General features: G+C 47.6%; 1 protein-coding gene across 3 annotated transcripts in view; it reads left to right on the top strand.

The window, feature by feature from the left end:
- The window catches only part of ASTN2 (astrotactin 2), a 759574-nt gene that overhangs the window by 219830 nt on the left and 512119 nt on the right, over positions 1-27625 (top strand). For 2 of the 3 annotated variants that reach the window (XM_070430789.1, XM_070430788.1), the window contains exon 4: positions 5687-5839. The exons of the other annotated variant lie outside the window; for it this stretch is intronic. In XM_070430789.1, the coding sequence (XP_070286890.1) occupies positions 5687-5839 (153 nt within the window). The remainder of the gene's footprint in view (positions 1-5686; positions 5840-27625) is intronic. 3 annotated transcript variants of the gene reach the window in all.

Below are 27625 nucleotides of genomic sequence, written 5' to 3'. Positions count from 1 at the left end.
GAGCATAGTCTGTGAGAGACAGAACTGGGGAAATGGGGCATGAGCTGAGCTTGGCACCTCCAGGATGGACAGTCTTGACCGTCAGCACTGAGCACAGTTACACTGGCCCCCGTTCCAGCCACAGCCCGGTTGCCTGGGGCTCCTGGCCCAGGTGTTTAAAGGGGCTAGGCCGTCAGCATCACTTTCCAGGTCACAGACAAACTCCACGACTGAGATATTCATCTCCACCCACCCAGCAGTCCAGAGAGAAAGAGAGAGAGAGAGAGAGAGAGAGAGAGAGAGAGAGAGAGAGAGAATGAGAATATGTTGGGTGATACGGTGGGTGGGCCCATGTCATCAGAGTCCCATGTCATCAGAGTCCCCATAACCTGGCTCCAAATCATAGCTCTGCCATTTCTAAGCTGTGGGACCTTCTGCGTTGGTTTAGTTCCCTGAGTCTCAGTGTCCTCATTTCTGAACAGCAGCTCAGGATGCTTACCTTCCAGGTGTATTAAGAGGAATCAACGAGAGAACACAAGGAAATGCCAAGCTTCTTGTTTGGCTGATTGGTTTTCCAGAATTGTGACTTTTCTTTCTACAGAGGCTAGGTGAGTTTAGAAAACTTAAAGTGGACGCTAAAGGTGCTACAGGCACTTGAGCCTGCACATATACGAGGTTTAGTGGTAAAACATCCCAGGCTGCGAGGGGGAGAGAAGAGCAGGTGAGAGTTGGATTGCTGAGTACCGGTGTAGACACAGCGTGCGGTGCCTTCTGCAGGGTGGAGCATCAGGCAGAAGCTGGCCTGGTATCTGGAAACTGACACATGCCTGGCAAAGGCACTCAGGATCCACCTTCTTTCCTTCTTTCTCTCCACTCTGCCTCTTCCTTTTCTACCTTCATTACTGTACACAATTTTACTTTCCACTCTTGTGTCTCTTCCTCCCCTTCCCTCCCCCCCTTTTCCTCCCCGCTTTTCCTCCCCTCCCCTCCCCTCCCCTCCCTTCCCCTCCCCTCCCCTCCCCTCTCCTCTCTCTCTCCTCTTTCTCTCCTCTTTCTCTCCTCTCTCTCCCATGACTTGGGAACCAGGGCTCCTCTGCACAGGCCCCAGTCATTCATTCTCATTAAACTTGACAATCTCTCATATGTCAATTAGAAGGAGGCAGCCCCCTCCCTTCCTCCCTTTCCTGGGCCTGCCACGATGCTCAGATCAAGCACCATCTGTTGCATTCAGCCAGGCGACGGGGCGAGCATTTTGCTGCTCTGGGGAGGCAGAGCTCAGCGGGTACCAGGAGGTACTGTGGCTTGTTTGGACAACTTGATCTATTGATATTGATGGAGCTACTGAATGGGATTGGGAGGGCTGGTGTGGGAGGGAGAATGGCGCACAGGAGGAAAGGAGCCATGGAGGGGGTTTGCACAAGCACTTCCCCCTCTAAGCCTGTCTGGGCTTCTGGCTCTGTCGCTGAGGCAAGAACAGCCAAACAGATGGAAGGGATTTGCTGTTGTCGGGATCAGAAACCCCACAGCTCAGGGGAGCAAGCCTTCCCTCTCTGTGTGTCTTCCTCTCCTCCTGCCAGTGCTGTCGGCATCAGCTCAGGAGAAAGTAAATCAGAGGTAACAGGGTGGGGAGAAACTGACCTTTAGGAATTGCTGAATGTCAGAGCCACGATGAAAAGGGAGGAGTCAAGGTTCTAGACCTAGATGGACAAAGAAGGCACCCTTCAATGGGACTTTCAGGAAAAATTCAATGAAGTGACTGTTGATCGAGGTGCACGCAGAGTGAAGAGACTCAACATGGGGGGTGCCAAGGAACCAGTGACAAGAATTTTCAGAAAGGCACCGCCCACCCCTAGAACTGTGGACCGGCAGGGAGAAGAAATGGTTTTACTGGAGCCATGAGAACAGGGTCTGTGAAAAAGGGCAGAAGCCGTCGTGGTTGAGAATTCCAGTCCCTATCAGAAATATGACACAGAGACAGGGAAGGGCATGGGAAGACATACCCCAGATTCTGTCCTTCCACATCCTGCAGAGCATCTCACTGGGAAAACTCATAGCCAGGTAAGAAGGAGCCATGCAGCACCCCACAGAGGGTCTGCCTCTAGGACATAGAGTGAGGCAGAGTGAATCTGGGACTGCAGATGGAGAACAGACGGTGTGGATGAGGAAGGAAATTGTTCTATTGCCTGTACTGTGCCAGAAGCTCACATACTGAGCAAGCACATACTCCCTCCATCTTTTCTAAGGAATGTATTGTGGGGTCTCCATAGAGCCCATTTCTCTCCTGTGAGTGGGAGGCCCACATAACTTACTGTCTTCTCACGCCTCCACTTAGACATCTGGAAGGCACCACACGTTTTCCTATCTTGAACCTGTTCTCTTCAGGCTGTGAGATACCATCGTTCCAGAAGATCAGGAGTCATCTTCCTTACCTCCCTCCCCCATGTCCACCTTTTCCAATCACTGGCCACATTCGGAGGAGTTGTACCTGAAAAATAACTCTTGGATTTGCCCACTTCTCTCTCTCTACTAATCTAACCTTTTGGCTCTACTCTCTGCTACTCTGTCCACTTTATTTCTACTACCCTATCCAGGTAGATATGTCATCCCATGTGTGGACTTCTGCACGGTCTCCTACTTGATCTTCTCACTTCCATTTTTGTCCTTCTGCAATGGATTTTCTCTCTGTGGTCAGAGCAGTCTTCCCTAAATGAAGACATGGACAACTTGATCTATTGATATTAATAGAGCTACTGAATGGGATTGGGAGGGTTGGGGTTGGAGGGATAATGGTACACAGGAGGAAATAAGCCATGGAAATCAGCATCTTCTATTCTTAACAAGTCCCAGAACAGTTAGGGTCCGGGTCAGGGTCAAGGTCAGGGTCAGAGTTAGGACTTCCCGCCTCTCCATCTTTATCTCAGGTCACTCTCCAGTGTTTTCGGCCCAGTGGCTATTGTAGCGCTTTCTCATACTCCTTCTCCCAGGGATTTCTTTGTTTAGACTCTTCCCTCTGCCTCTTTTGCTCCTTTCACCTCACTCCCCGCCCCCCGCCCCCCAGCCCTTCCTTCTCACCTGATTAACACATAATCTTTTCAGATCTTCACCGCTTATTAAGGAAGTGTCCATCGTTTTCCTAGACTAGGTCCTGTTCCTCTATCTAATAGAACCTCTTATATCATCTTCCACATCTCCTTTAATATATGTATATGTATATATCTCGTTTGTAAATTTCACAGTTCTGTGTCAACCATTTCATTAATATTAGCCTTCCTGTCCATGTGGTGGGCATCAAGATGGTTGTTTGGTGGGTTTTTTTCAACATTGCACCTTGTAGTGGACACATGTCTGTATCCCCCACCGATTCATTTGCTGAAGCTTTCCCCTCCAAGTGACTGTGTTGTCTACTTGGGCTGCCATTCCCAGATGCTGTAGACTCAGTGGCTTAGACACCAGGATGAAACTTCTCTCAGCTCTAGAGGCTGGAAGGCCAGCACGCTGGGTTCTGGCTTTGGACAGCCTTCTCCTCACTGTGCGCGTGCGTGGCCTTGCCTTGGTGTGCACTTCAGGAGGGTTCCTCCTCCTCTTCCTATGAAGACACCAACCCTGTGGTTAGCGTCCCGTCCTCTGGATCTCATTTGACTTGACCCACTAAAAGCCCTATCTCCACAGACAGTCACATCGGGGGTTAAGTCTTCAAGATGTGACATTGGGGGCAGACAGTTCAATCCACAGCAGGCTGTAGACTGAGTTGCTCTATGTTTTGTACCGCAGTGTAGCACCACTCTTACAAGTTTAAGCCAATCTCTCTCCTGCTGGTTTTAAAGCATCCGGATTGGGCCTGACCGTGCTGCTCAGAATTGGACTGTAGGGACTCTGCTGGAGGGCTCTATGTCACAGGCTTGGAGGAGGGCCCAGGTTTGGGATCTTGCTCACATTTAAGGAGATCACCTGGGGAGAGGGATGGCAAGACAGGCAGGTGAGCAAGTGAAAATGCCACCGCATGGTTTGCATGTATTGTCCTTTGTATTTGTCTTTTCCGCAGCAAACATGGATTCTCCACTGTGTCCCCAACGATGGGGCTTCTCACAGGGCCCAGTGCCCAAGCCTGCCCCCCGGAGTAGGCGCTTCCCCGCAGACACACCTGTCACAGCTGATAAGCGTTCCAGGGACAACACGCGCTCCTTAGGAATCCGTGCTGGGCTGCCCAGAGCCTCCTTTGTCCGGTCTAGTGAAACCCCTTCAAAGGAACAGGAACCGTGGGCTCGTCCCATCTCTTGGCATCAGATGGCATGTAACTCAGACTGAAGAAATTCCCAGCCTCTGAAGGCGTAGATGGGGGGAGGGCTGCGTTTGAAGATTTCAGAGTTGGGGCTCTCTTTGGGAATTTCTCAGAACAAAGGCACGGCGGCCCTTCAGCCATGTTCCTTCTTCTTTCTCCTTTCCTCTCCTCGCCTTTTATGTGACCGCTTTCCTTTCTTCTCAAGCATTTCTGATTTATTTTTCTCTCATCTTTGTTCTTGTTTTCTCTGCCAGCTGACCTCACTTTGTCCATTCTCTGGAACTTTCTACTATTTTCAGTTTTGTGGAAATGTGGCTCCTAACAAATCACTGGACAGTATTGAGACAAATGGAACATTGGACTAGGAGTTAAAAAGCTTGACTTTGCCCCATGCAAGCTCGGAGCGAGTCGTATGCCTTCTTTGGGGGCCTCGATTTCCTTAAGTATATTTCCAAAAGGGAAATGGGAATATTGTACCAAGTGATCTATGTATCATGGTACTGTAATTTTGTCTCCTGAAATGTTGCTCAACCCACGTACTGCTGTCTGTCTTCACTGCCCTGTTCTGGTTCAAGCCACCACCGCCTCTGCCGGCTACTGCAAAAGCCTTTGTACTGGCCTCTCTCACCACCTCTGCTTGGATTGTTCATACTCTTATTCGTAATTGTTATCAAAGGGACTTGAAGATGCTGGTTTTCTGTTTAGAACCTTTCAGCGATGAACTTTGGCCACTAGGATACAATCCACACTCCTCAGTGCGACTTACAGGTGATCTGGCCTCTCCTGCCTCATCTCTTCGCACGCTCTCTTGGAGCCACACCGAGCGCCTTTCCATCGCTCCAGCACTGTGCTCTTTCTGGATTCAGATCTTTGCACATAACCTCTGCTTCTACCCAGAGCATTCTTATCCCAAATCTCTCTCCCGCCCCCCCCGCCCCCAATCCTACCTTCTTTGCTCATTCCTACTAATTTTTAAAATTGTAGTGACCATACTGCCTCTTCCAGGAAGCCTGCCTTGACTCCCAGAATGGGAGAGATGACCTTTCTGCTCCTCTCATATTCTGTGCTTTCCTATGACAGAGGTTTGGGGGCCTCGATTTCCTTAAGTAAATTTACAAAAGGGAATGGGAGTATTGTACCAAGTGATCTACGTACCATGATACTGCAATTTTGTCTCCTGAAATGTTGTGTGGATTGTGTCTAACTTTTCCCCACCATATCTCAAGGGTTAGAGGCAGTGCATGGAACATAATAGATGTTTGAGAAATAAGTGTGTAAGCCAGTACATGCCTCTATACTGACACCTGTGGTTCTGTATCATCCCTGGGTCCGGGAGGGAACTCCAGGGACCCCGGGTGGCCAGGCCCAGGCCTCCAGGGCCTGGGGGTGGATCAAGCCCTAACCTCAGCCCCATTGCCCACTCTCTAGCGGCAGCTGAGGCGACACAGGAGACCGTGGAGTCCCTGATGCAGAAGTTCAAGGAGAGTTTCCGCGCTAACACGCCCATCGAGATCGGTCAGCTGCAGCCAGCGCCTCGCAGCGCCTCAGCGGGGAAGCGGAAGCGGAGGAGCAAGTCTCGAGGTAGGCTCTCCTCCACCTCTTGCGGGCATCAGCGGGCTGTCCCCTGTGTCTGAAGATCCCAGGAAGAGCTGTACCCTCTTCCCTTGCTTCCCTGTGCTCATGGTAGTCGTGCCTCTGTCTCCCTGATGGATCTTCTCAGCGGGCGCCTTGGAGACAGCAGGCCTGTGCCCCTGGGTGCAGGCTAGTGCAGTGGTCGGCAAACTCATTAGTCAACAGTGCCAAATATCAACAGTACAACGATTGAAATTTCTTTTGAGAGCCAAATTCTTTAAACATAAACTATACAGGTAGGTACATTGTTATTAACTTAATTAGGGTACTCCTAAGCTGGCCTTTGCTAAAAACGTCCTCAATCTGAGGGGTCGACCTCAGTGAACTTACCCCCACTTCTTCTAACGCCACTTCTTCAAAATAGACTCACCCAGGCCGAAAAGCGACTTCTGCGCATGGGCCACGAAGTTTCGATCGTACTGTACGTATTTCGTGGAAGAGCCACACTCAAGGGGCCAAAAAGCCGCATGTGGCTCTCGAGCCGTGGTTTGCCGACCACTGGGGTAGGGTTTCTGAGTCTGCTGCGTCCTCTGAGAATGGGAACGCCATGTGCGTCTTTTAGAGCGGTTCAGAACGTTAGCGATAGTCTATGGGAAGTAAGTGCTCATCCCAGGGTCCGAGCAGAGCAGATGCTCTCTAAATGGAGGCTGGTGTCATGTGGGGGGTGGCACGAGGGGGAGAATGTTCTCATGGAGGGATCCCCAAGCTGGGCTCCCAGAGCACGGTTCCTGCTCAGTCTTTCTCAACCTGAATATGGGGTTAGGAGTGGGAGCATTGTAAGTTAGAACTGGTTCAAACTGGGTTCAGATTTGAATTTCTGTTCAATTCATGTCACCGTGGAGAGTCACTCTGCCTCTTCAAGCTACTCCCAACTCACAGAGTTGTTATAATATCTTAGCACATAGCCCACCATGCAATAAAAAATAGATATTTCCCTCATTTTCCTTCTCCTTCTCCCCTTCTGTCCTCCACATCATCATCATCACCACCACCTCCTTCTCCTTTTCCTTCCCTTCTCCTCCTCCTCTTCCTCCATCTCCTCTTCTTCTTCTCCTTCCTCCTCCTCCCCCCTCCTCCATGTCCTCCTCTTCCTTCTTCTTCCTCCCCCCCCCCTCCAACTCCTTCTTCTTCTTCCTCTTCCTCTTCCTTCTCCTTTTCCTCCTCTGACCATCTGTGTGACTTTGTGCATGGGACAGATGCCTTTAGCATTACCTGATTTCCAAATCTCATTTCCTTCAGTCCACTCAATAGTCTCCAGCTTGCCAGTCTTCTCTGCCTCTCACTTCTCCAGTTCCTATGAACTTGGTTCTGATTATGTCACTGCTCCTCTCTCTGAACTTCATTGGCTGTCCGGTACCTTCAGAAGTGCTCAGGCTTAGGACGATGATATCTGAGGCTACCACAGAGCTCCGGCCTTTCTGCTGTCTCTTCTAAATCCATGTTTTCCACTCCTGCATTCTTTTCCATACCATTCTCTCCGCCTGAAATCTCCTACCTGGACTCTGAGAATAATTGCCATCTATTGACACTTATTCCAAGCAGCAGGCTAAAAAATATATATACATTTATCTTCTTTTGATCCTCAGCAACCCTAAGAAGCAGGCACAATGTTAATTTCCATTTTACAGATGATATCACTAAGGCACAGATGGCTGCAGTAACCTGCCCAAAGAGATACCCTAACAAGGACTAGAGCCAGGAAGAACTAAGCAGTCTGGTTCCTGACTTTTTCATTAAACCACCGTGTTCTATGCTAGGGAAGTCCTACCTGTCTTTTCAAGCTTAACTTGCATGGCACATTTCCATGAAGACATCACTGACTGTCACAGTTCACTCTGAATTCTCCCGTGGTACTTCGCCCATATCTTTGTACATGTGTGAAGCCCTGATTTCATTTTTTAGGAATATAATCTTCTTTGGTCTGGCTCTCTCCTCAGCTAGACAGAGAGTTCTTGAGAGAGGAAATTATCTTATGGTGTGAGTCATCTTTCCACTTCTGGGCCTAAATCAGTGCCTGCACACATGGTAAGCACTGGCTGTTGGTTGAGAGAATGTCTGGGTCCTAACCCCGTGAAAGGCTATATCCATTGAAAAAACAAGATCCACACGTGATGCTGAGGTCACACATTGAGGCAGGAGGAGTTGGTTAAGTCCCTTTTTGGAACTCCTGTGGTCAACCCCGGATTGAACTGTTTGAATGATAAAGAACCGTTGCCTTGAGGTCAGCAATACCTGGGTGCTAATCCCAGCCCAGTCAATTTCAACCTGCATGGCTTTGGAAGAGTCATCGGATGTCCCCAAGCCTCAGTTTTCCTGTTCTGTAGAATGGGGATGCCAATCCCTACATCAGAGGATTGCTGTAAAAATCTGATGCAGTGATGAGTGTAGACTACCATGGAATGCCCAGCTAATGAGTATCAGAACCTGCATAATTATTGTCTTATATGTGTTCTGGGTTGGACATTCAGGGTCACTTGTCATCTTGCTCAGCCATACCTATCCATCTCCCTTCCTCCACCGTTCACCAAGAATCACCCTCCTTTGTCTCTACCAATACAGCTCCCATAAATACGCTTGATTCCAAGTTTATAACCTCCCTTTTCTTTACCAGCCTGAATTCATTTTCTTAGTGTTATAATGTAAACATGTTCTATGTCACCCAATTCTTCCCTCAAACTTTTCCTTTTATGCACCACAACTGCCTTAACGAGGCCCCCATCATTACGCATTTGGGCTCTTTGTAATAGTTCGCCATCATAAACACTACCACATGGAACCCTTTTCCTTTTTTTTTTTGGCATAAAATGTGGCCTTCACTTCAGAATCTGTTTCCTTCTCTTAGAGCCGAATTTCAGAATGAGATTATTAAAAAAAATCTGTTGTTTGACTTAGGCCATAATTAGCTATCAAGTTATTTTAATTTACAAGTTAAATGGGGCCTAGGAAAATGCAGGAAGACATTCATTTCCCCCCTAAATGTATCTGAAATCCGCCCTCCCTTTCTTTGTCACCATTCTGACCACTGCCACCTCTCCACTCCCACTTGCAACTATCCCCACCTCCAGATGCAGGCTCCTGAGGCAGCCAGAGCAATCCTTTCAAAAACATAGACCAGAGAAGGTTACTCCCCTGCTTTAAATCATTCAGTGGTTTCCTCTGATTCTTGGAAGACCATCCGCACTCTGTGCCCAGCCTTCAGACCCCGTCCCCTCTGGGACTGGCTCCTGCTCTCTTCACTTGATTAGCCTTTCCTTACGTGGCAGCCACAGGGACTTCCTTCCTGTTGCAAGAACCGCCTGTCCCTCCCCCTGGCCAGACCTCTTGTCACTCCCCAGCTGCCCCCCTGGCTGGCTGGCCCCGTCTCACCTCCCAGCTCTCAATGCCAATGTCAACTCCTCAGAACTGTCCTCCATGCGGACCCATCTAAGGTGTTCCTCCTTCCCACCCTCCACCTGCTACTGTGATATCACCCCCTACTTCCTCCGTAATATTATGCTCTAAAGTTATCTTATTTGCTTTTTTATTATTTTTCTCTCTAAAATATATTTCATATCCTTAAACCAAATACATAAAAAGTATTGGATCATATTCATTGAATAAATGAGTATATGAACCTCAACGTCAGCTCATTGGAAAGTGGCCCGGTTTTATCTCTTTTGGATGGATGGTTCAGAGGGATCCAGCATACACCAGCACCTCCAGGTACAGACCTCCAGGGATCCTGTTTCCCCGGAGGTGGACTCCCTGGTGCATAGGGTGTTAAATGTGTCCACGTGGGGGCTGTGAAAACAATTTTTTTTCATGGCTTTAGGACAGGGGTGGGCAAACTTTTTGACTCGAGGGCCACAATGGGTTCTTAAACTGGACCGGAGGCCCGGAACAAAAGCATGGATGGAGTGTTTGTGTGAACTAATATAAATTCAAAGTAAACATCATTACATAAAAGGGTACGGTCTTTTTTTTTTTTTTTTTTTTTAGTTTTATTCATTTCAAACGGGCCGGATCCGGCCTGCGGGCCGTAGTTTGCCCACGGCTGCTTTAGGACGTGGAGCCGTGATTTACTGCCGCTGGGTAAGGTTTTTGCAAGAGAGAATCCAAGGAGAGTAGGCACCAGCCCTGCACTTCGCAGCTCACACACGCCCCACCGCAGGTCCTCAGGATTTCCGTGGTCAAATGAACATCATGGTTCATAAAAGTTTGGGGAATTCTGCACATGCCCGCTTCCCCTTGGAAATTTCTAAATGTATCTCAGACCCTGGGAAGTCCTGCAGCCCAGAGACCTGAATTGCTTTGTTTACCTCAGTGTCTGAGAAACCATCCTGGCCACAGAGTTTATTCACCGCCACCCCCACCCGGAACGTGTAGGAACAGAAGCAAACATAGAAATGCAATTTTGGAAGTGCTGTCTTAGCCCACACTGTTCGTCAAAAATCCCAAATACGATGGTCTGAATCCTCAATCTGTCATTGTCTCTCTGCTCCGGCTGCCGCGGAGGTGGCCGGGGGCCTGCTGGCCCAGAGTGGGCGCACCTGGCCTCCCTCCGCTTCATTAGGCTCCGCGCCCAGTCCACGGTGCCCAGAGGTACATGGCACAATGCGGAGCGGAAAGCTGTTGTCGTGGAATTGAACACATGGTGAGAAGCGGCTCCAATGTGTTTTTGGTAGCAGTGGCCCCCTCCCGAGAGGCCAGTGGATGCTGAAACGCATCGTCTGGAGGCAGACGGGGAGGCAGTGCAGGGCTTGGCTGCTGCCTTCATATCCATGTGGGGTTTCATGAGCAGCTGTTGGGTAGTCACTCCCCCAAGGAGATGTGCCTTGTGAAGGAGACCTTGGCTTTCAAATAAAGCAGCGTAAGATTTGAGGGATGTGAGGAAGGGATTCCTGAGACTCGGGGGTCTTTAAAAGCAGGGTTTTGTCTTTGAAATGTAGTTCAACCATAGAATGACCTGAAGAAGCTATGTTTTGCCTCAGTTTTCTCATCTGTAAAATAGGGTTAGTAATACTAACGTCCTATGTAAGTTGTGAGGCAATGCCTGTGAAAGGTATCGTTCAGGGCCTGGCACATACCAGACCCTCTCAGTAAAGAGTAGCTAATATTCATACACACACACACACACACACACACACACACACATATATATATAGTTTATTTCAGAGAGGAAGGGAGAGGGAGAGAGAGAGAGATAGAAACATCAATGATGAGCTCTCTCATCATTGATTGGCTGCCTCTTGCATACCCCATACTGGGGATTGAGCCCACAAGCAAGGCATGTGCCCTGATTGGGAATTGAACTGTGGCCTCCTGGTTCATAGGTCAATGCTCAACCACTGAGCCATGCCAATTGAGCAAACTAGCTAAGATTGTTGTTGTCAAGGCCTGCTCATTTTACTTCCTGTGGCTCACACCTCCATCCCCTATGTCTGGGCCAGTGCCTTGGACTTGGTGGAGGTTTCAGTATCCCTCATCCATATCTTGCAGCAGCCTCTTCATCCACAGAGCTGTCTTCCGCCGGATGGCTAGAATGATCTTTTAAAAACACACTAACTCTGGCCATGTCACTCCCCTGCCCAGAACGCTTTCCTGATGCCCTGTCACTGGCAGGGGCGCTCCTCAAGCATTAGCAGTGAAGGCCGATGGGAATCAATATACCCCCGCAGGGTCTGCAGCTGTGCTCCCATGACAGTGGTCCAAGGCCCACATCCCAGGGTCCATCTTTAAAAAAATCCATGCTATTCTATTCCACAAAGTATGCTTATTTTAGTCTAAATTATGTTACATTGTTTGTCAGGTAGATTACTTAGCATTGTCTGAAGTCTATAGGGAACATGGGGATCCCAGGAAGAAGAACCGCGCTATGCTAATTACCCTAGGGCAGTGGTCGGCAAACAAATTAGTCAACAGAGCCAAATATCAACAGTACCTCTTCAAAATAGACTTGCCCAGGCCGAAAACCGACTTCTGCGCATGGGCCACGAAGTTTCAATCGCACTGTATGTGCGCACCCGCATGTGGTATTTTGTGGAAGAGCCACACTCAAGGGGCCAAAGAGCCGCATGTGGCTCTCGAGCCGCAGTTTGCCGACCACGGCCCTAGGGTGATACTGTCCCATCCTCAAAGGGTTCCCTTAGGATCAAATGAGATATTGCTGGGAACGCACTGGGCACACGGCCAATTGCACCTGTGGGCTGTTGCTTTATTGTTTACTGTTCTTATCATTTCTAGTTTATTATGACTGTTAATGTTGTCTGTATCACTACCCAGTAGGGATCCATTTACCCAATTTGAGAAGCAAGAATCTGTAGGATGAAGGACACACTGTTTAATAGGATTAAGTCGCCATAGCCTGCTACACAAAGTCCTTCCTGGCCTGGACTCCAGCCTCCCTCCCACCCCCGCCAGGCCCTGGTCACTGCATTCTGTGGCCTCCAGCACACCGGCCCTTTCTCCCTTCTCCCTACATGCCTCCCAAGTCTGTGCACTGCTCACGCCCTCCCTCCTCTTCTCCCTGCTCTTCTTCAGGCCATAAACTGATACTCATTTGTTCAAAATGTGAAGTCTTCTCTGAGAAGTCTAAATTATGGCCCCAGCCTGCCCTCAGCCCTCACTCAGCGGAGCGTGCCACTCCTTCCTGGGTGTTTGCAGCCCTGTGCTGCTCTCTGTCCCAGCCCTTCTCAGTTTGGCATAAGTACACGTGGACACATCTTTTGCCTCCTTCCTTTGACAGTCCTGTGATGGAAAGGATAGTGATGTATGTCTCTCTGTAGCCCAGATGCCTAACACAGAACTGGCATAGACTAGTACTGCCTGAATGGAAGGATATCTGAATAGATGGATGGATAGAAGGAAATAATTGAGATTTTCATGGTAGTGAATAATCAGAAGGAAGTTCAACTTGAAACCATGAGGGAGTTACAGGGACAGAAAGAAGACTGGCTAGACCCCAGGTACCCAGTGTCTAGCCCCAAATCAGTGGTGAAAAGCCCCTTTCCTGGACCTCCTTGCTGTTTCTCCAGCTGGGTTTCCTCCCCGTCTCTGCCGAAAGCCTGCTCTTCCTTGAAAGCCTTAAGGAAACATTCTTCATGAAGTCTTTTTTTTAAAAGTATGTTTTTATTGATTGCAGAGAGGAATGGCAAGGGAGGGAGAGCTAGAAACATCAATGATAGAGAATCATTGATCCGCTGCCCCCTGCACGCCCCCTACTGGGGATCCATCCCGCAACCCAGGCATGTGCCCTTGACCAGAATCGAACCCGGGATCCTTCAGTCCACAGGCTGATGCTCTGCCCCGTGAGCAAAACCAGCTAGGGCTTCATGAAGTCTTGTCAAAAGTTTCCCGAATAAAAGCCATGCAAACTCCCTCCAAACTTGGGTAACCTTTTCTCCATCTTCCTTATGATATTTGTCATGCATTACCTTTCATTAGCGTAATTTATGGCCACTTCTCTTCTCCCTTAATTAATTCCTTAAGCACAGTGACTGTTTCCAGGTCGTGTCTCGTTTCCACATACCAGCCTTAGTCCCTGACAAATAGCAGATGCTCAGTGAAGGCGTGATGAGTTAATGGACAATTAACTCAAACGGACTGCGTGATCTTGGACAAGACCTTCAGTCCCCGGGCCTCAAGGTTCCCATCTAAGGAGCTGCGTGGCTTTGTGGAAATGAACTCAGGGTTTGGAGTCAGATCCGTATGGACTCATATCCCAGCTCTGCCTCTGGCTCGCTCAACTTTGGGCAGTGACTTACTGTGCTACATCCCCATTACCCAGTCCGCAATTAGTACAGTCAGCCTCCTTCTCAGGAGGCTGGGAGCGCTGGAGTTAATGTATGCAAAGTGCTCAGCAGGCCACACTGAACACAGTGAGCACTAATAAATCCTGCTTGCTCATTTGGAGAGTGCAGGCGATGGGCTGGACCTTTTCCTCGGGTCTCCTCCAACTCAAATGGCCTTTGATTACAAATCTGATTGGAAGCATTTATTGTCTCGTGTGCAGCCCAGTATTTGGAGTCAGAAAACCTGATATGAACCCAGCTCTTAAGTTCAGTGGGTCCTTGAGGAAACTGCTCGATCTTGGACTCCATCCCCAGCACCTGGGGCATGACAGTACCTTCCCACTTGTCTCCCAGGGCTGCGGTGAGCTCGTGTTGGAAAGTTCATAGAAACGCTCCTCTCACACACACTGCTGATTAGCTGCATCCTTGAATCGGAGCCCTGGCTTCTTCACAGACGGGACGATGTGTGTTTTTATCTGGGAGCCTTCTTCCAGGGCCTCTGGCTTTCCTTTTCTTGACCTCAGGCCTCTCCTGAGAGAAGCTGCCAGGGCCGATACCACGACAACCCAGCCACGCCAGGTCGTGTTGGACTGAGGCAGCGGAGAGGTGATTGGTAGTCCGAGCACACAGCTGCTTCCATAAATCTTCCCTGATGTGTCTTTCAGAGAAGTTTGCGTTCCTGAAAGTGTGTGTCTCCTCCAGGCGGTTTTCTTTGTTCAGCTGAAATATGCCAGGTGGCTGTCAGTGCATTCTGTCTGGCCCGGCCGGGTGGAGAGGCAACTGCAAACAGCCTTAAACAGAAGGCTCTGGATGTGGTCCTGGTGGCATCTGCCGACACAGCTCAGGGATACTTCCCTCCTCAGAGCGCTCCGGTGCTCTGTGGGTGAGAGTTGTGGCAAATAACCACCCTGCCACTTTGTGAATTACTACAGCAACCCTTCATCTGGCTCTTAAACCAGGCATTTGGTTGGGGCCCAGCTGGACAGGCCTTCTGGTCTGGGTGAGGCAGGCTAATCTGACCTGGATCAGCCAGCTCCCAGAGGCTGGGCCACAGACAGAGGGCTCCAAACACAGCAGAAGGAGATGCTTTGGGGCTTAAGCTCAGAAGGCGCCCATCATTCTCCTTGCTTCATTCTCTCGCTCATAGAGTCACGAGGCCGTCTCAGACTCAAGGAGTGGAGGAACAGACTTCATTTCTTGAGAGAAAGTGATAAAATATTGGGGTGAACTTTGAATCCTGCAAGTACTGATATTTCATGAAGCCTCTGTTTTATGGTAAAACCTAGGCTGATTCTCACAAGCTCATGAGGTAAGCATCATCATTCCCAATTTGTGGATGGAAAAACTGAGGCTGAACTATGTGACAAAATCATAACGTCAAGGGAGGACCCAGTCTCCGATCCTCATCCTTTTGTAGGCGATCTGAAGGCCACAGGCACTCCTTGTGTTCTTGCACTTGCATTATTGAGCTCTACCGGTGCTATGTCTTTAACACATGGGAGGCACGACCCTCCCCACCAGCACAAAGGTTACGCCTGGCTTTATTGCGGTTGTCTGGGACTGAACCCGCAATATCTGCCAGGTACGTCGGTATACTTTTTTGTACCTCTGCTACCTTGCCTGTCTGTAACTGTGCTAAAGAGGTTTGGATCTCAAGCCATTGCTAGTGATATACAGCCTGGCTTGTGGTGTATGGACTTGGGATCCTGGCTCCATCCTGGCAAAGGCCTATGGTCTGTCTAGTGCAGGATCAGCAAATGTTTTCAGTAAAGGGCCAGATAGAAAATATTTGAGGCCTCGCTGACCAAGAGGTAAACTTAAGGATAGTATGAAGGCACTTATACAATGAGAGAACATTCATTTTCTATAAATTTTATGGATGGAATTCAATATATAATAATTATCAAGTACCATTTTTTATGAAGTTTTAATGAGAAGAATGGAATTTATTAATGGCACTCAAATGTGAATTTCATATAATTTTCATATCTTAACATATTCTTGTTTTGATTGCTCTAACCACTTAAAGATGTAAAAAACCCTTCTTAGCTTGTAGATCATACAAAAACTGGCAGTAGCCAGATTCGTCCTGCAACCCCCAGTGTAAGGGGGCATCTCAGATTTTTACTTAGAGAATCTTAGATCCAACCCCTCCTAACCCTAACAGCTGTGTGACTTTAGGCAAAGTCTTTTGTCTCAGAGTCCTTGTTGCCTCAGCCTCCCGAACATATACAAGGGCAAAACAGTTTCCAACGTTCTCTTCGTCCATCAGAGATGGAAATGAATGTCAAGGTCATCTCATTTGACCTGCTTGTAGATGCCAAGGATGGTAGAGGGGAGACCTCATCCATGCCACAGACAGGAACTAGGAGACCCAGGAATGGAAGCCCCCCGACTTACAAACTGCCCTCTCTGCGTGCCATTTGAACGTGTGAAAGCATATAGGCCTTATAACCTGCAGTAGAATTGACTGTTGGGGAATTGGGGTAAAACACATTATTAAAAGCTGGCAGCGTGGGCTCTTTTCTGATACAATTGTAATCAAACGGGTAAATGCCTTAGGAGGTTACCAGGAGAAGCTCCGATTTCCCCATGTTTGGGGGAGACATGGTTAAACGAGCTGAGGATGTGGGGTGGAGTGCAGGGGCCTCAGCAAGCTGTGCTCCAAATAGACGCTCAGGGGCAGGGAGTGGAGGATGTTGCTGAGCAGTTGGGACTCTTTCATCAGCTCCTAGTCTATACTTTTATATTAGGCTTCAATACTTTGGGGAAAAGTTCCAAATCTAGAATATATGTTTTGAAAGACAGAAATGTTTTTATTTGTAACAGAAGCTGCCATTCCTATATGGAAAGAAAGCTGGCAAATGGGTTAGACTTTGAACAGCTTGGTGCTGTAAGCTGATGAGGTCTTCTTCCTTACACACACACACACACACACACACACCATGCTGGGTGAAATATAGCTTCTTTCAATAAATGTAAGTTCAACTCAAAATGAAGAAAGGGAAGTCCTCAGGTGTCAGGGATGAGGAAGAAATGTGAATCCTGGGCTCTGTGAGCGTAGAAGCTGGTGTCATGGCGGGCAGGCAGGTGGGATGGGATAAAAGTGAAGAGAAAGGACAAGGCAGGAAAAGATGAAAGGTAACGTAGCAATAGGCCAAGAGCATGGGGAATCACAGTAAATAGAATTTGCATATTAAAGCTCAGAAGTATAATTTTCCTAAAACATAGACACAGAAGTTTGACAGAGAAGAAAAAGAAAACATATATACTAAGCAAACACCAGTCAAATGGAAGCTGGGGAAGAAATATAAATATATAACAAAATACTCCTGGGAAAATGCTTTGGGATCTTGATAGGGATTGTATTGAATCTATAGATGGCTTTGGGCAGTATGGATATTTTAACATCATTAATTCTTCTAGCTGTTGCAGACAGAATACCTTTCAATTTATTGAAATCTTCTGCAATTTTTTTTTTAGCAGTGTCTTGTAGTTTTCAATGTAGAGGTCTTTCACCTCTTTGGTTGAATTTAATTCTAAGTATTTTATTGTTTTTGATACTATTGTAAGTGGAACCATATTCTTTATTTCCCTTTAAGAGAATCCATTGTTAGTGTGTAGAAATGCTACAGATATTTGTACACTAATGTGTCCTGCAACTTTATTGAATGTGTTAATTAGATCTAAGTTGTTTTGTTGTTGGAGTTTTTAGGGTTTTATATATTTAAATCATGTCATCTGCAGAATAAAGGTTTGTTTATTTTTAGGTCTAAAAAAATGTCACTAATTAATTATTAAAAGGACGGTTCACCAGGAGACAAATGAAATCTGTGCTTATGTGCAGGAACAACACAGCTCCCAAATAGGTAAGGAAACAAGTGAGAGAAGTTCAGCAAGTTGATGACTATATAATCAAAGTGAGAGATTTTATAGAACTCTTCCTAGTAGATCAAGTAAGCAAAGTAATAATCTAGCTAAATTGAACTCTACTGCTAAAAATATAATCATATGGGCAGGTATACAGTTCTGTCCCCAAGAATCAGAATTTAAAGATTTTTCTCAGGAAGTGAGACATTCTCTCTATGGGTCTTGACATCTTATAACTTCAATTATCTGGCTTTGGCCCCATTTCATGAAATTTTATTTTATTTTCCGCGATGACTCTTTGCAACATTGATGACTAAATGTGGTTTAATTTTGATGCCTCTGCAAGACATTCTTTCCCTCAGGGGTGGGAGGAGGGGGAAGGAGTTGGTGTGTGCTGGTTTTATTTAGATCTTGTTTTCCGGGATAGAAGGCGTTGTGGAGGGACTGTGGCTGAAAGAGAACACTTCCAGAAACCATGGGCACTGTCCAGACAAAGTGATAGTATTTAATATTTTGTTTCGGTGCATAGTCCTCATATTTCTCCTTCAGGCCATAGAAATAGTCCTTTTTGTCAGAATAGCTTCTAGAAATAAAAAGGCCCTATGTGCAGTCTAGTTGTGAAGGTTCTGGGGAGTAGCTGTGACATCTGACCTCCCCCTGTATCTGTCGCCCTGGTTACCTTCCTGAAGACGTTGGCAGAGAAGGGTCGGTGTGCTCCCCTTCAGTGGAATGTTGTGACGTCAGTAGCTCTGTTCATAGAGTCCAAGATGGGGAAGGGTCTTGAAGAAATTCTGCTTGCAGGCAGAATGCATGGGAATAAATGGACAAGATCTTGAGACAGGTAGCTACACTGATAATTACAGCATCCCAGGATCCCTGATAGCTTCTCTGACCTCATTCTAAAATCAGCGTCCATGGTCCCAGTACATCTCCTGTCTCAGGAGAGTCCTTCCTAAGTTCTCTCTTGTGCTGCTGCTGCTGAGTCCCGTCTCCTAGATTCCAGAATTCCCTGCTAGATCCCTGTCCATGACCTTCATCCATGCCTTCAGCTGTGTGCCTATCATGTAGGAGACACCCTGCTAGGCCCTGAGATGGCAGTGGAAAACCAGGCACACAGTGTCCCTGTCTCTGTGGACTCACGGCATGGCGGAGGAAGCAGGCAGGCCATCTATCAAGCAAGGAGGCATTCATGTGCGACAATTACAAATTGTTCTAAGTGCACTGGGGGACATGACCTTGGTGTTGGCCATTAAATTGTCCACCCGGCCCGCAGTGAAACCAATCAGGCTTCCTATTCCTCGCCTCGGCTGGAAGCCATCAGTGCCCATGACTCCCCCAACACTGTGCTTTTTAAAGAATATATGTTTTTATTGATTTTTAGAGAGAGTGGCAGGGAGAGGGATAGAGAGATAGAAACATCATTGACCAGCTGCCTCCTGCACATCCCCTAATAGGGATCGAGCTCACAACTCAGGCATGTGTTGTGAATTGAACTGTGACCTCCTGGTTCATAGGTCAACCTCAACCACGGAGCCACACAAACCGGGCAGCACTGTGCTGTTTTATTCCATTTCTTACTTTGGGATAGGTACCTGATAGGAAACAACAGCGATAATCGGCCGCCTATTTTGTGCCAGCCACTCTGTCGGTGCTTCCCCATGTGTAATGATAGCCAGCCTTCCATAACCTTAACTTGTAAAAGAAATGGACGTTCCGAGGCATGAGGTTAGCTCACATGGTCAGGCAGTGGTGGAGCCTGGGTATAAACTCAGATGCACCTGCCCCCAGCCGCTGTCCCTTCTCCCACTCTCCCGCACTGTAGTTCGGCCTGTTTGCAGGGCTTGCCTCCAACACTTGCATTCCCATCGCCCGTGTGGGGCTGGGCACATACACAGGCCTCCGAGGTTGCACTGAAGTTTGGCAGAAAAAAGGCAGCCGCACAAAAGGGCCCTTCCCTCAATCCCCTAATTGCCCTGGTGGGATTTGAGTTCATTTTTCTCGCCTAATTATTATTAAGAATATGCCATCTGTGTAAATTAGATTTTATGATTCCGCTGTAAACTTGTGTGCAATTTCGTTTTTTAAAACTCTAACCTTTATGTCATTTCATGATGGAAAATGTTGGTTTGATGTACGAGGTCTAATTGTCCCCGCCATGTGTTGGAAACCCAAATGCAAGGAAGCATTAAGGTTAAATGATTATATCACAACTTACTTGGTTTGCATTTTGCATCCAGTTCAAAACACAAACCCCTCGCCTCATTAATCCTTTGCAATCCAATCTCCCCGCCCCCCACCCCCAAATGAAATGATACTTTGGGGATACATTTATATCCTTTTAACAGCCGCCTGACAGTTCTGCTGATGGAGCGCCTATCCAACTTTGCTACTGGATAGTGACAACTCGCCCTGACGGGTCTGTGTACCTAATTGTTCTCTCGCAGTAGATTTAATTAATGCTTACCCTCATCATAATCTTGCAGCTAGCGAGCCCTCGCTGCAGGGGCCGATAATGGCAAAAGGATTTCTTTTTTAGCCAAGAGAGGCTCCAAAAGGCTTTGTAAAAACTCTTATAGGTTTGTGTCTTTTTTTAAGAGGAAAAGAAATGCGTCCAAGCCTGTTTCATTTCTTTCCCTCCCATGTTAATGCCACATGTGAATGGATTTGAGGCCACCTAAGGGGATGGGGTTGTTAAACCTAATTTCAGGCTAAGTATCGCTAATAGGAGCGGCTCTGACAGGCCCACAAGGAAGATGTATATTTTTTAATATCTTAGCTTAGAATCGACGTGTCCTTGCTTCGTTTTGTTTACGTCTCTGTACAAAATATGTGTTTGTGTATTTTCCTAACGGTCTCCCCAAATGCCACCCCAGTGTTCAGTAATAAATTGCTTGGCGAGAGAGGAGATATTAAAGAGAAATGACAGGGGAGAGAGACAAAAGGAGTGTAAAGGCAAGATTTGGAAAGAGATTATTAGGGAAATCTTAAGAAGGAGGGCGTGTGTGTGTGTACTTATGAAACCCCGTTAGATGGGCATGCTTTGCAAATAATCTGCCCCAGTCCATGCTTGTGAAATATCCATGTGCCATTTGCTTTTGAATACCAGGATGGCAATGCCTGTGTTTGCAAAGAGACTAACAGTTTACAAGACATGTTCACATCCCTTATCGGAGGTGATCTCAGCAACAGCCCTGGGAGAGGAGCAGAGAAGCATTCATGGATGAGGAGACTGAGGCCCAGAGAGGTTGAGGCACTTGTCCACAGTCACACAGCTAGAAATGAGAAGAATCTGGCCATGAAGCTCCAGCTTCTAAAGCCAAATCCCAGGTTTTCTTCACCACCTAGGCCACCTCCCTTTAGGTTGAAAATGCACACAGGGAAGATTGAAGGGAGTGGCTCAAATAGCAGCCCCTCTTTGCCTTCCTTGGTCTTGCTCAAGCATCAGCAGACTCTCTGCTAAAAGGTACCATCTGAGTGAAGAGGAATATGATGCTACTTACTTTAACGATCACATGCATTATTAATGATCATTATTACTGTGCGTTATTATGGGAGAGTTCATCCAGTAAGATCCGAGAGGCCTCCGGTAAAATGCGGCCACTACGTCAATGCCTTGACCTTGCACTGCAAGAAGCCTAAAATGAAATATTCTAGAAACTCGGGATTGTGGAGTGGGAAATGAATACTTAGAAATGACCCCATAATACAGACGAGAAAACTGAGGCATAGAGAGGGTGAAATGACTTCTCTACCCTGAGCCAATGACAGATCTGGGCCCCCAACCCTGGTTTACTGACCCCCAGTTTATTTCTCTGTCCAGTACACTACAGCTGTGACCTTAAGGTGGAAGAGGCTGCTAGGGCCACATGGCTGTTACACAGAGAGCATGTGCACAGTGGGATGAGCGTATGTTTATAGGCGAGAGTCTCTGTGAGGCTTAGGTTATAGTATCTTGGGCTTGGGAACGACTAGGTGCTTCTTCAAACTGACCCATCAACTTCCCAAGCTTTCGTGACTTCTGATGGATCCACCCCCTAATCAATCCATTTCTTAGATCTTTTGAGGTTCTGTGTCCCTTATTCAATCCTGTCCTTTCCCAGGCTAGAGTGACAGGCCTCTAGGGGTGCCATCGGGCTCCTATTGAGCATGCACTTACCACCCCTTTCTCCCCCCTAGGGTGGGCTGCTCCCTGGATGGGTCAAGGGGGCTGTTAATCCGCTTGGAGGGGCAATGCTGCTGCCCCCTGCAGTGTGTGAAGCTGTCGTTTCCTGGTTAAGCAGGCTTATGCTCCCTAGTGTATTATGCTGAATAGTGCCCGATTTCCTTTGCTCCCTCCCTGTATTAATATCTAGCTCCCTTCACTAACACTCCCACTTGGCTTAGTGGATGTGACAGGATCCAGCTCTTGATAGGCAGCTCTGGCTTCCTGGTGTCTTGATTGGACCCAGCAGCTTACCAGGACCGTCTCCCCCTGCAAATGCACAGCTTTATTCTCCAGATGGCCTGGCCTTCTTCCAGAAGCTCAGGGGTCTGCATTATAAGTTTCCTAATTGGCACTTTTGTTATGAACTCCGTGCCGTATTTATTACCACCGATGGCTGTTGGACTACAGGGTCCACCGGATCATCTGGTGCAAATGGCCGGGTCTGCACCCGAGCCTGCCCTGTGGCAGAGCCTTTTCCTCTGCGATTCACTCAGAGCTGGCAGCCTTCCCTGCCACTGGGAAGAGGGTCAGGGCAGCATCCCCAAGTATTTAACGTGCTGCCTTCAGAACCCAAAGAGGCCTCCCAAGCCTTCTGCTTTCCCGCTGGAAGTATAAGATGCAGGGCTTTCTCATTTATTTTGGAACCGATGCGTGGCATGCCACAGACCACAGACACCTAAACTCTTCAGTGATGTGGCAAACCCCGATTCTTCATCAGATTTCCAGGACCTTCTGGAGCACATGTCATACCAAATCCCTTCAGGCCGTCATGCCAGCTGTGGGACAAGACTGTAAATGTGCAGTGCTCCCCACCCCAGGGGAGTGGAAATTGCTTCTGACACTCCTTCCAGACAGAGATGGAAAAGACCCTCTCTTCCAGGTCAGTAGCCACAGACTGCCTGCCCGAGGCTGTGTGAACTGGCTGCAGCATGGGCACCACATCTGGCGGCTGCCCTTGAGCCTACAATCGGTTTGATCTGTCAAACCAATTGCTCACTGCCATCCTGCCGGACCCAGCTGAGTTCTTAAGGGACCCTGTTGGTGACACCCTGCATCTTCAAGGTCTTCAAGAAGGTCACTTATCACACCCATTCCTCTGAGGATGAGATGCTGGTCTGGGTTTCCTCTCTTGGTTGGGGGTAGAAATGCCTTTACTTGCCTTTCCCACCATCACAGTTTATCATAGAGACCAAGGAAGCAATAAATATTACATAATGTCCATGTAAATTATACACGTGGGGGCTGGGAAAATGATCATTCTGTTACCCGGCAGTTCATATACCGCCCACTTTACATAGGCCTTGTGTCCCTGGGTATCTGTGTCAACTTGTATTCTACTGTCTGAAAAGTATTACCCTGGCCCAGTAGCTCAGATGGTTAGAAGGCCATCCCTAAACCACAGGGTTGTGGATTCAATCACCAGTCAGGGCACATACAAGGAATGTATAAATAAGTGGAACAACAAATTGATCTCTCTCTCTCTCTCTCTCTCTCTCTCTCAAAATCAATCAATAAAAATAAAGAAATAAAAATGAAAAGGAAAATAACAATGTTCCTCTTACCTGGGTGATGGTGACCCAAGTACATGGCATAGGCCCCTCTGAGGAAGGCCTGGAGGAAGGTTGCTATGTGCACTTGCTGTGGGTTTGCAGCCTTTCTCAGAGGCACTCAGGCTCCCCCTTAGTTGGAGGATTGAAAACAGCCTGCCCCAGCTCTGAGGGCCAGGCCAGGTCTAGAAACCGGCGTATGGCAGAGGCTTAGCAAATAGTCGCCGTCATAGCAGGATGACTCATTTTGCCGGAAGTGTTCACAATGTGTGTGGGAAGGTGGAGTTTTTAGTCATTCACCAGCAGATATGACAAAATTTCCCTCTGAGCCACCACCTTCTTCTATTTCGGGCCTTTGCATCCCTCCCCCGTACCCACTAGGAGCCAAAATATTTTGTAATTGTTCGGCATTTCACAATTACATAATCTTTGAATACAAATTTCCTCTAATGGGGAGTAATAGCTGTGCAGTGCTGTGGAATTAGCTCTTCATGCTCCCCTGCTATTTATCTGTTCGCATCCACCTGGCAAAGGCTACCCACAGAAAAGCTGTTTAAAGTCGGGCTCTCACCTTCCGGGGAAAGTCAGGCTACCAGACATGTCGCAAAGGGCTCCCTAACATCTCTTACAAATACCTTATCTCAAAGAAGATCTAGGAGGCAGGAATCAGTGTCCCTATTTTTCATATTACAAACAAAAAAATTTTTTAGTTAAAAAAGAATCAGAAAGGTTAAGTAATTTTCTCAAAGTCACACAGCAAGGAAGAGCCTGAGCTCAAATCTAGTCCCTGGCATGTGTTTTTTCTAGCACTTAAGGGTGCTCACACTTAAGGGTGTTAATAACAAAAGGCTTTGTTATTAGCTGGAGAGAGAAACCCTGTGACCAGTGGGTGAGGGAGGCCTTAAAGGGGGCCTGGGCCTGGCGGCCACTCCCTCAGAACATAGCCCACCTGGTCCTCAGCAGGGGCCTCCTGTTCTGGCTGCAGGGAGCCTTGGCCCTCTCCCCCCTAAGCCTGAAGCCAGTCCCTGGGAAACCCAGAGCAATTTGGGAAATAACACATCATGCCTAGCAGACTGGAATTCATTTCTTTCAGATCCTTCCTTTCTAAAGAGAGTTCCTCATGTAACCAGGCAGGCGAGTTCCTGGAACACATACAATCAAGTCCCTCAGTATCCATGGGGGATGGGTCCCAGGTCTCCCACGGATACCCAAGTCCACAGATGCTCAAGTCCCTTATAGGAAATGGCACGGCATTTGCGTACAACCTATGCAGTCAGCCCTGTTAGGGCAGGATTCACATCCACAGATTCAACCAACTACAGATCGAAAATATTTTTTTTTTTTGGGGGGGGGGCGGGGATCCCAGCAAGTTCCAAAAAGCGAAACTTGAATTTGCCACACACCAAGCACTATATGCTGAATCCACACCGAAGACGTGATGTGTAGGCGTACCCTGCTGTAGCTTCTATGCAAATATAGGTTATATGCAAATACTGTTTTATGTAAGGGGCTTGAGCATCAGTGCATTTTGATAACCACAGGATGGGAGTGTTCTGGAACCAATCCCCCGTGGTTTGTATTTAACATATAGGCCTCAGTAGGACATACCTACCCACCACTTCATTCACATGAATTTGGCCTAGTGTTCAATGCGTGGGAAATTCAATTTTTGCTTTTTGAAATTCTCTGGGATTTTTTCCCCCCAAATATTTTCAACCTGCAGATCTGAAACCTGCCTGCCTGTGTTTACAAGAGATTTCCAAACCTACGTGTGAGTCCTCTTTTCATTAGAGTAGGGAGGCAGAGTTGATATGTAATCTTCCTATCAACTGTGCAGTTTTGAACTTTTCCACGTGTTTTCACATGCATTATATATGCATTTCTTCCCCAAATAATTATTGAGTGCCTACTGTATGCCAGGCATTTAACTAAGTATACAGAGTATGGTGATGGAGAGATAGAGATTCTAATCTCCTGACCATTCTATTCTGATGGAAGAGAGAGGCAACAAAGCATGGCATCATCTCAGATAGCAATACACGTTATGAAGAAAAATAAAGCCTGGTGTGGAGTGTATGAAAGGGGAAGAAGGGGGTAGCTCATATAGGGGTGGTCAGGGAAGGCTTCTCAGAGGAGGTGGCATTTGAATGGAAGCCTGCATGAACTGGAGAAGAACAGGGAAAGAGCAATGTCATGACCCTGAGGCAAGAACAAGGTTCATGTGTTCGATGATCAGCAGAAAGGCGAGGGTGAATGGAGCATGTGTATAAGAAAGAGGACAGAAAGAGAGAAGGTTGGACTGGCTGTTTTCTGGGGGACAAAGGAAGGGACCATTAAAGGCTGCCATATTTTGGCCTGAGTGAATGCATGACTGGAGAGCATCATTTTTGAGGATGGGAAAAACAGGAAGTTTAGCAGGTTTAGGATGGGTCATCAAGATGTACAGTGTGGCCACCTGAGGGTATTTCATCTGAACTGGATAGTAGCTTTGCAGAACGTATGGGGCAGATGGAATTATTTTTTCTCTTATAAGAAAATGGGGAAGTCACATGACTTACCTGAAGCCACAGCATCAGTAGAAACAGGATGAGGACCCAGGAAACCCAAGTCTTAGTTAATGAACTCATATAGCTACATAACTTGCCATTTTTGCCCTTGGGCGGGGTTCTGGTGGGGTGGAGTTGGGAGTGGTGGGGAGAGGTTGAAAATGATGCGGTTTTTGTTGTTTTGTGTGTGATTTTGCAGAACAGCGTTTTTAAAAGGAGGTTTCACCTGCATTGTACCCTGATGAGATTTATGAAATGCAGGGACCTTTGGGTGTGAGCTTAACCCCACAGGGATGCAAATTCACCCTGATATGGCCACGTTTGAAACAAGGTGTGGTGTGGAGGCAGCTTTGGAAAGAAGGTGTCTTCTCCTGGGATGGAAATGTGGGATGTTGATGGGGGAGGGCGGGGAGGGGAAACGGAAAACTCCACCTGGGGCCGGGGGGGGGGGGGGGGGGGGCGGGGGCGGGGGGGGTATTTCTCTCTGCAGTCAGCAGGCTAATACCTCAACACACAGCATTGAGCCCAGAGCGTCTCTTCAGGGCTTTGGGACACCGCAGTTCCTCCTGCAGAGTTCCTCTGGCCAATACGCTTTAGCCCTTCTGTGTGGCAGGTGCCACCAAAGGAGGGGAAGGGCCCTTGTCTACATCATGAGACCCTGCGTTTTCCCATCGCCCAGCAAATCCTCCCACTCGTTCCTAAAATAACCTAATGGCACAACTCCGAGTGTTCGCGCTGCTCTGCTTGTCTCTTTCCTTCTTTTTTTGACTTTCACTTTTCTCCCATCCCCCTTAGCTGTTTAAAACCCTAAACTGGTCCAAGGGAGAAAAGAAGGTGTGCAAATAGCAAATTGAATTTAGTCCATTTCACTTGGATCTGAGCTAATTAAACTTGGCATTTGTTTAGAGCCCTTCACGTGTCTGCCTCAGAGAATCAGGGACCTTTCCCAGCGAAGGGGGTGCCCAGGTTCTTCGTTCCAAATAGGTCCTCCTTCTCCCTTTTCTCCATCTGGCCAAGGCCTTGATGTCTAAAACCTCACCGCCATCACCACTGCGCTCGGCCATATTATTGTTCACAGGAGATAGAGGTGGAGAGCACTGGGGATGGAAATCTAGGAGTTGATATTGAATCAGTTCTATTTCCGTTGTCACGTGACCTTACACATCAGTTAGGTGACATTCTGCTTATTCTGCCTCCAACATGGAGGTGGTAAATCGACCTACTGAAATGACGAATGGGAAGGTGCTTTCTTTTTCTGATTCCTGGATTCTTGCTGACCCCAAACACACATGCGCGCATACACACACACACACGGACACGCATACTCTTTACACAAGTGATGATTATGGTCAAAGAATAACTCTACTGGTCACAGGACAATCATTAGGCCACGGGAGGCAGAGAGGCAGGAAAATCCCTGTGTAAATCTGACTTAAGAAAGAGATTTTGCAAAGATTTTGACCCACCTTCCTGTTGCCTCCCAGTATCACCTTTGCCCATCACTGCCTCCAGCAGAATGAGACGTTTCTGTTGAAATCTCATACCTGAGCCCTGTATGATGCTTTGAAGATCCAAAGTCACAAAGACTATTCAAGGCAGCAGTTATTTACATCTGTTTTCCTTGATTATTTGTTTTCTCATTTATTCTTTTTTTCTCATATGGCCAGAAAAGTGCATGGAAGATAGACACTAGGGTGCCTCCACCATGCTCACGTGTCTGTTTTCACCACAATTTACGCAGGCCCACACAGGCTGCATTCCTTGTTTAGTTTACACTCACTTGCTACAGAGCTAAGCCA

Source organism: Myotis yumanensis, unplaced genomic scaffold, assembly GCF_028538775.1.
Source record: "Myotis yumanensis isolate MYYU_CA2020_CCGP unplaced genomic scaffold, mMyoYum1.0.hap1 SCAF_12, whole genome shotgun sequence".
In the NCBI taxonomy this organism is placed as follows: Eukaryota; Metazoa; Chordata; class Mammalia; order Chiroptera; family Vespertilionidae; genus Myotis; species Myotis yumanensis.
Note: the sequence above shows the minus strand (reverse complement) of the source record. Positions and strands in the feature narration are given on the sequence as shown.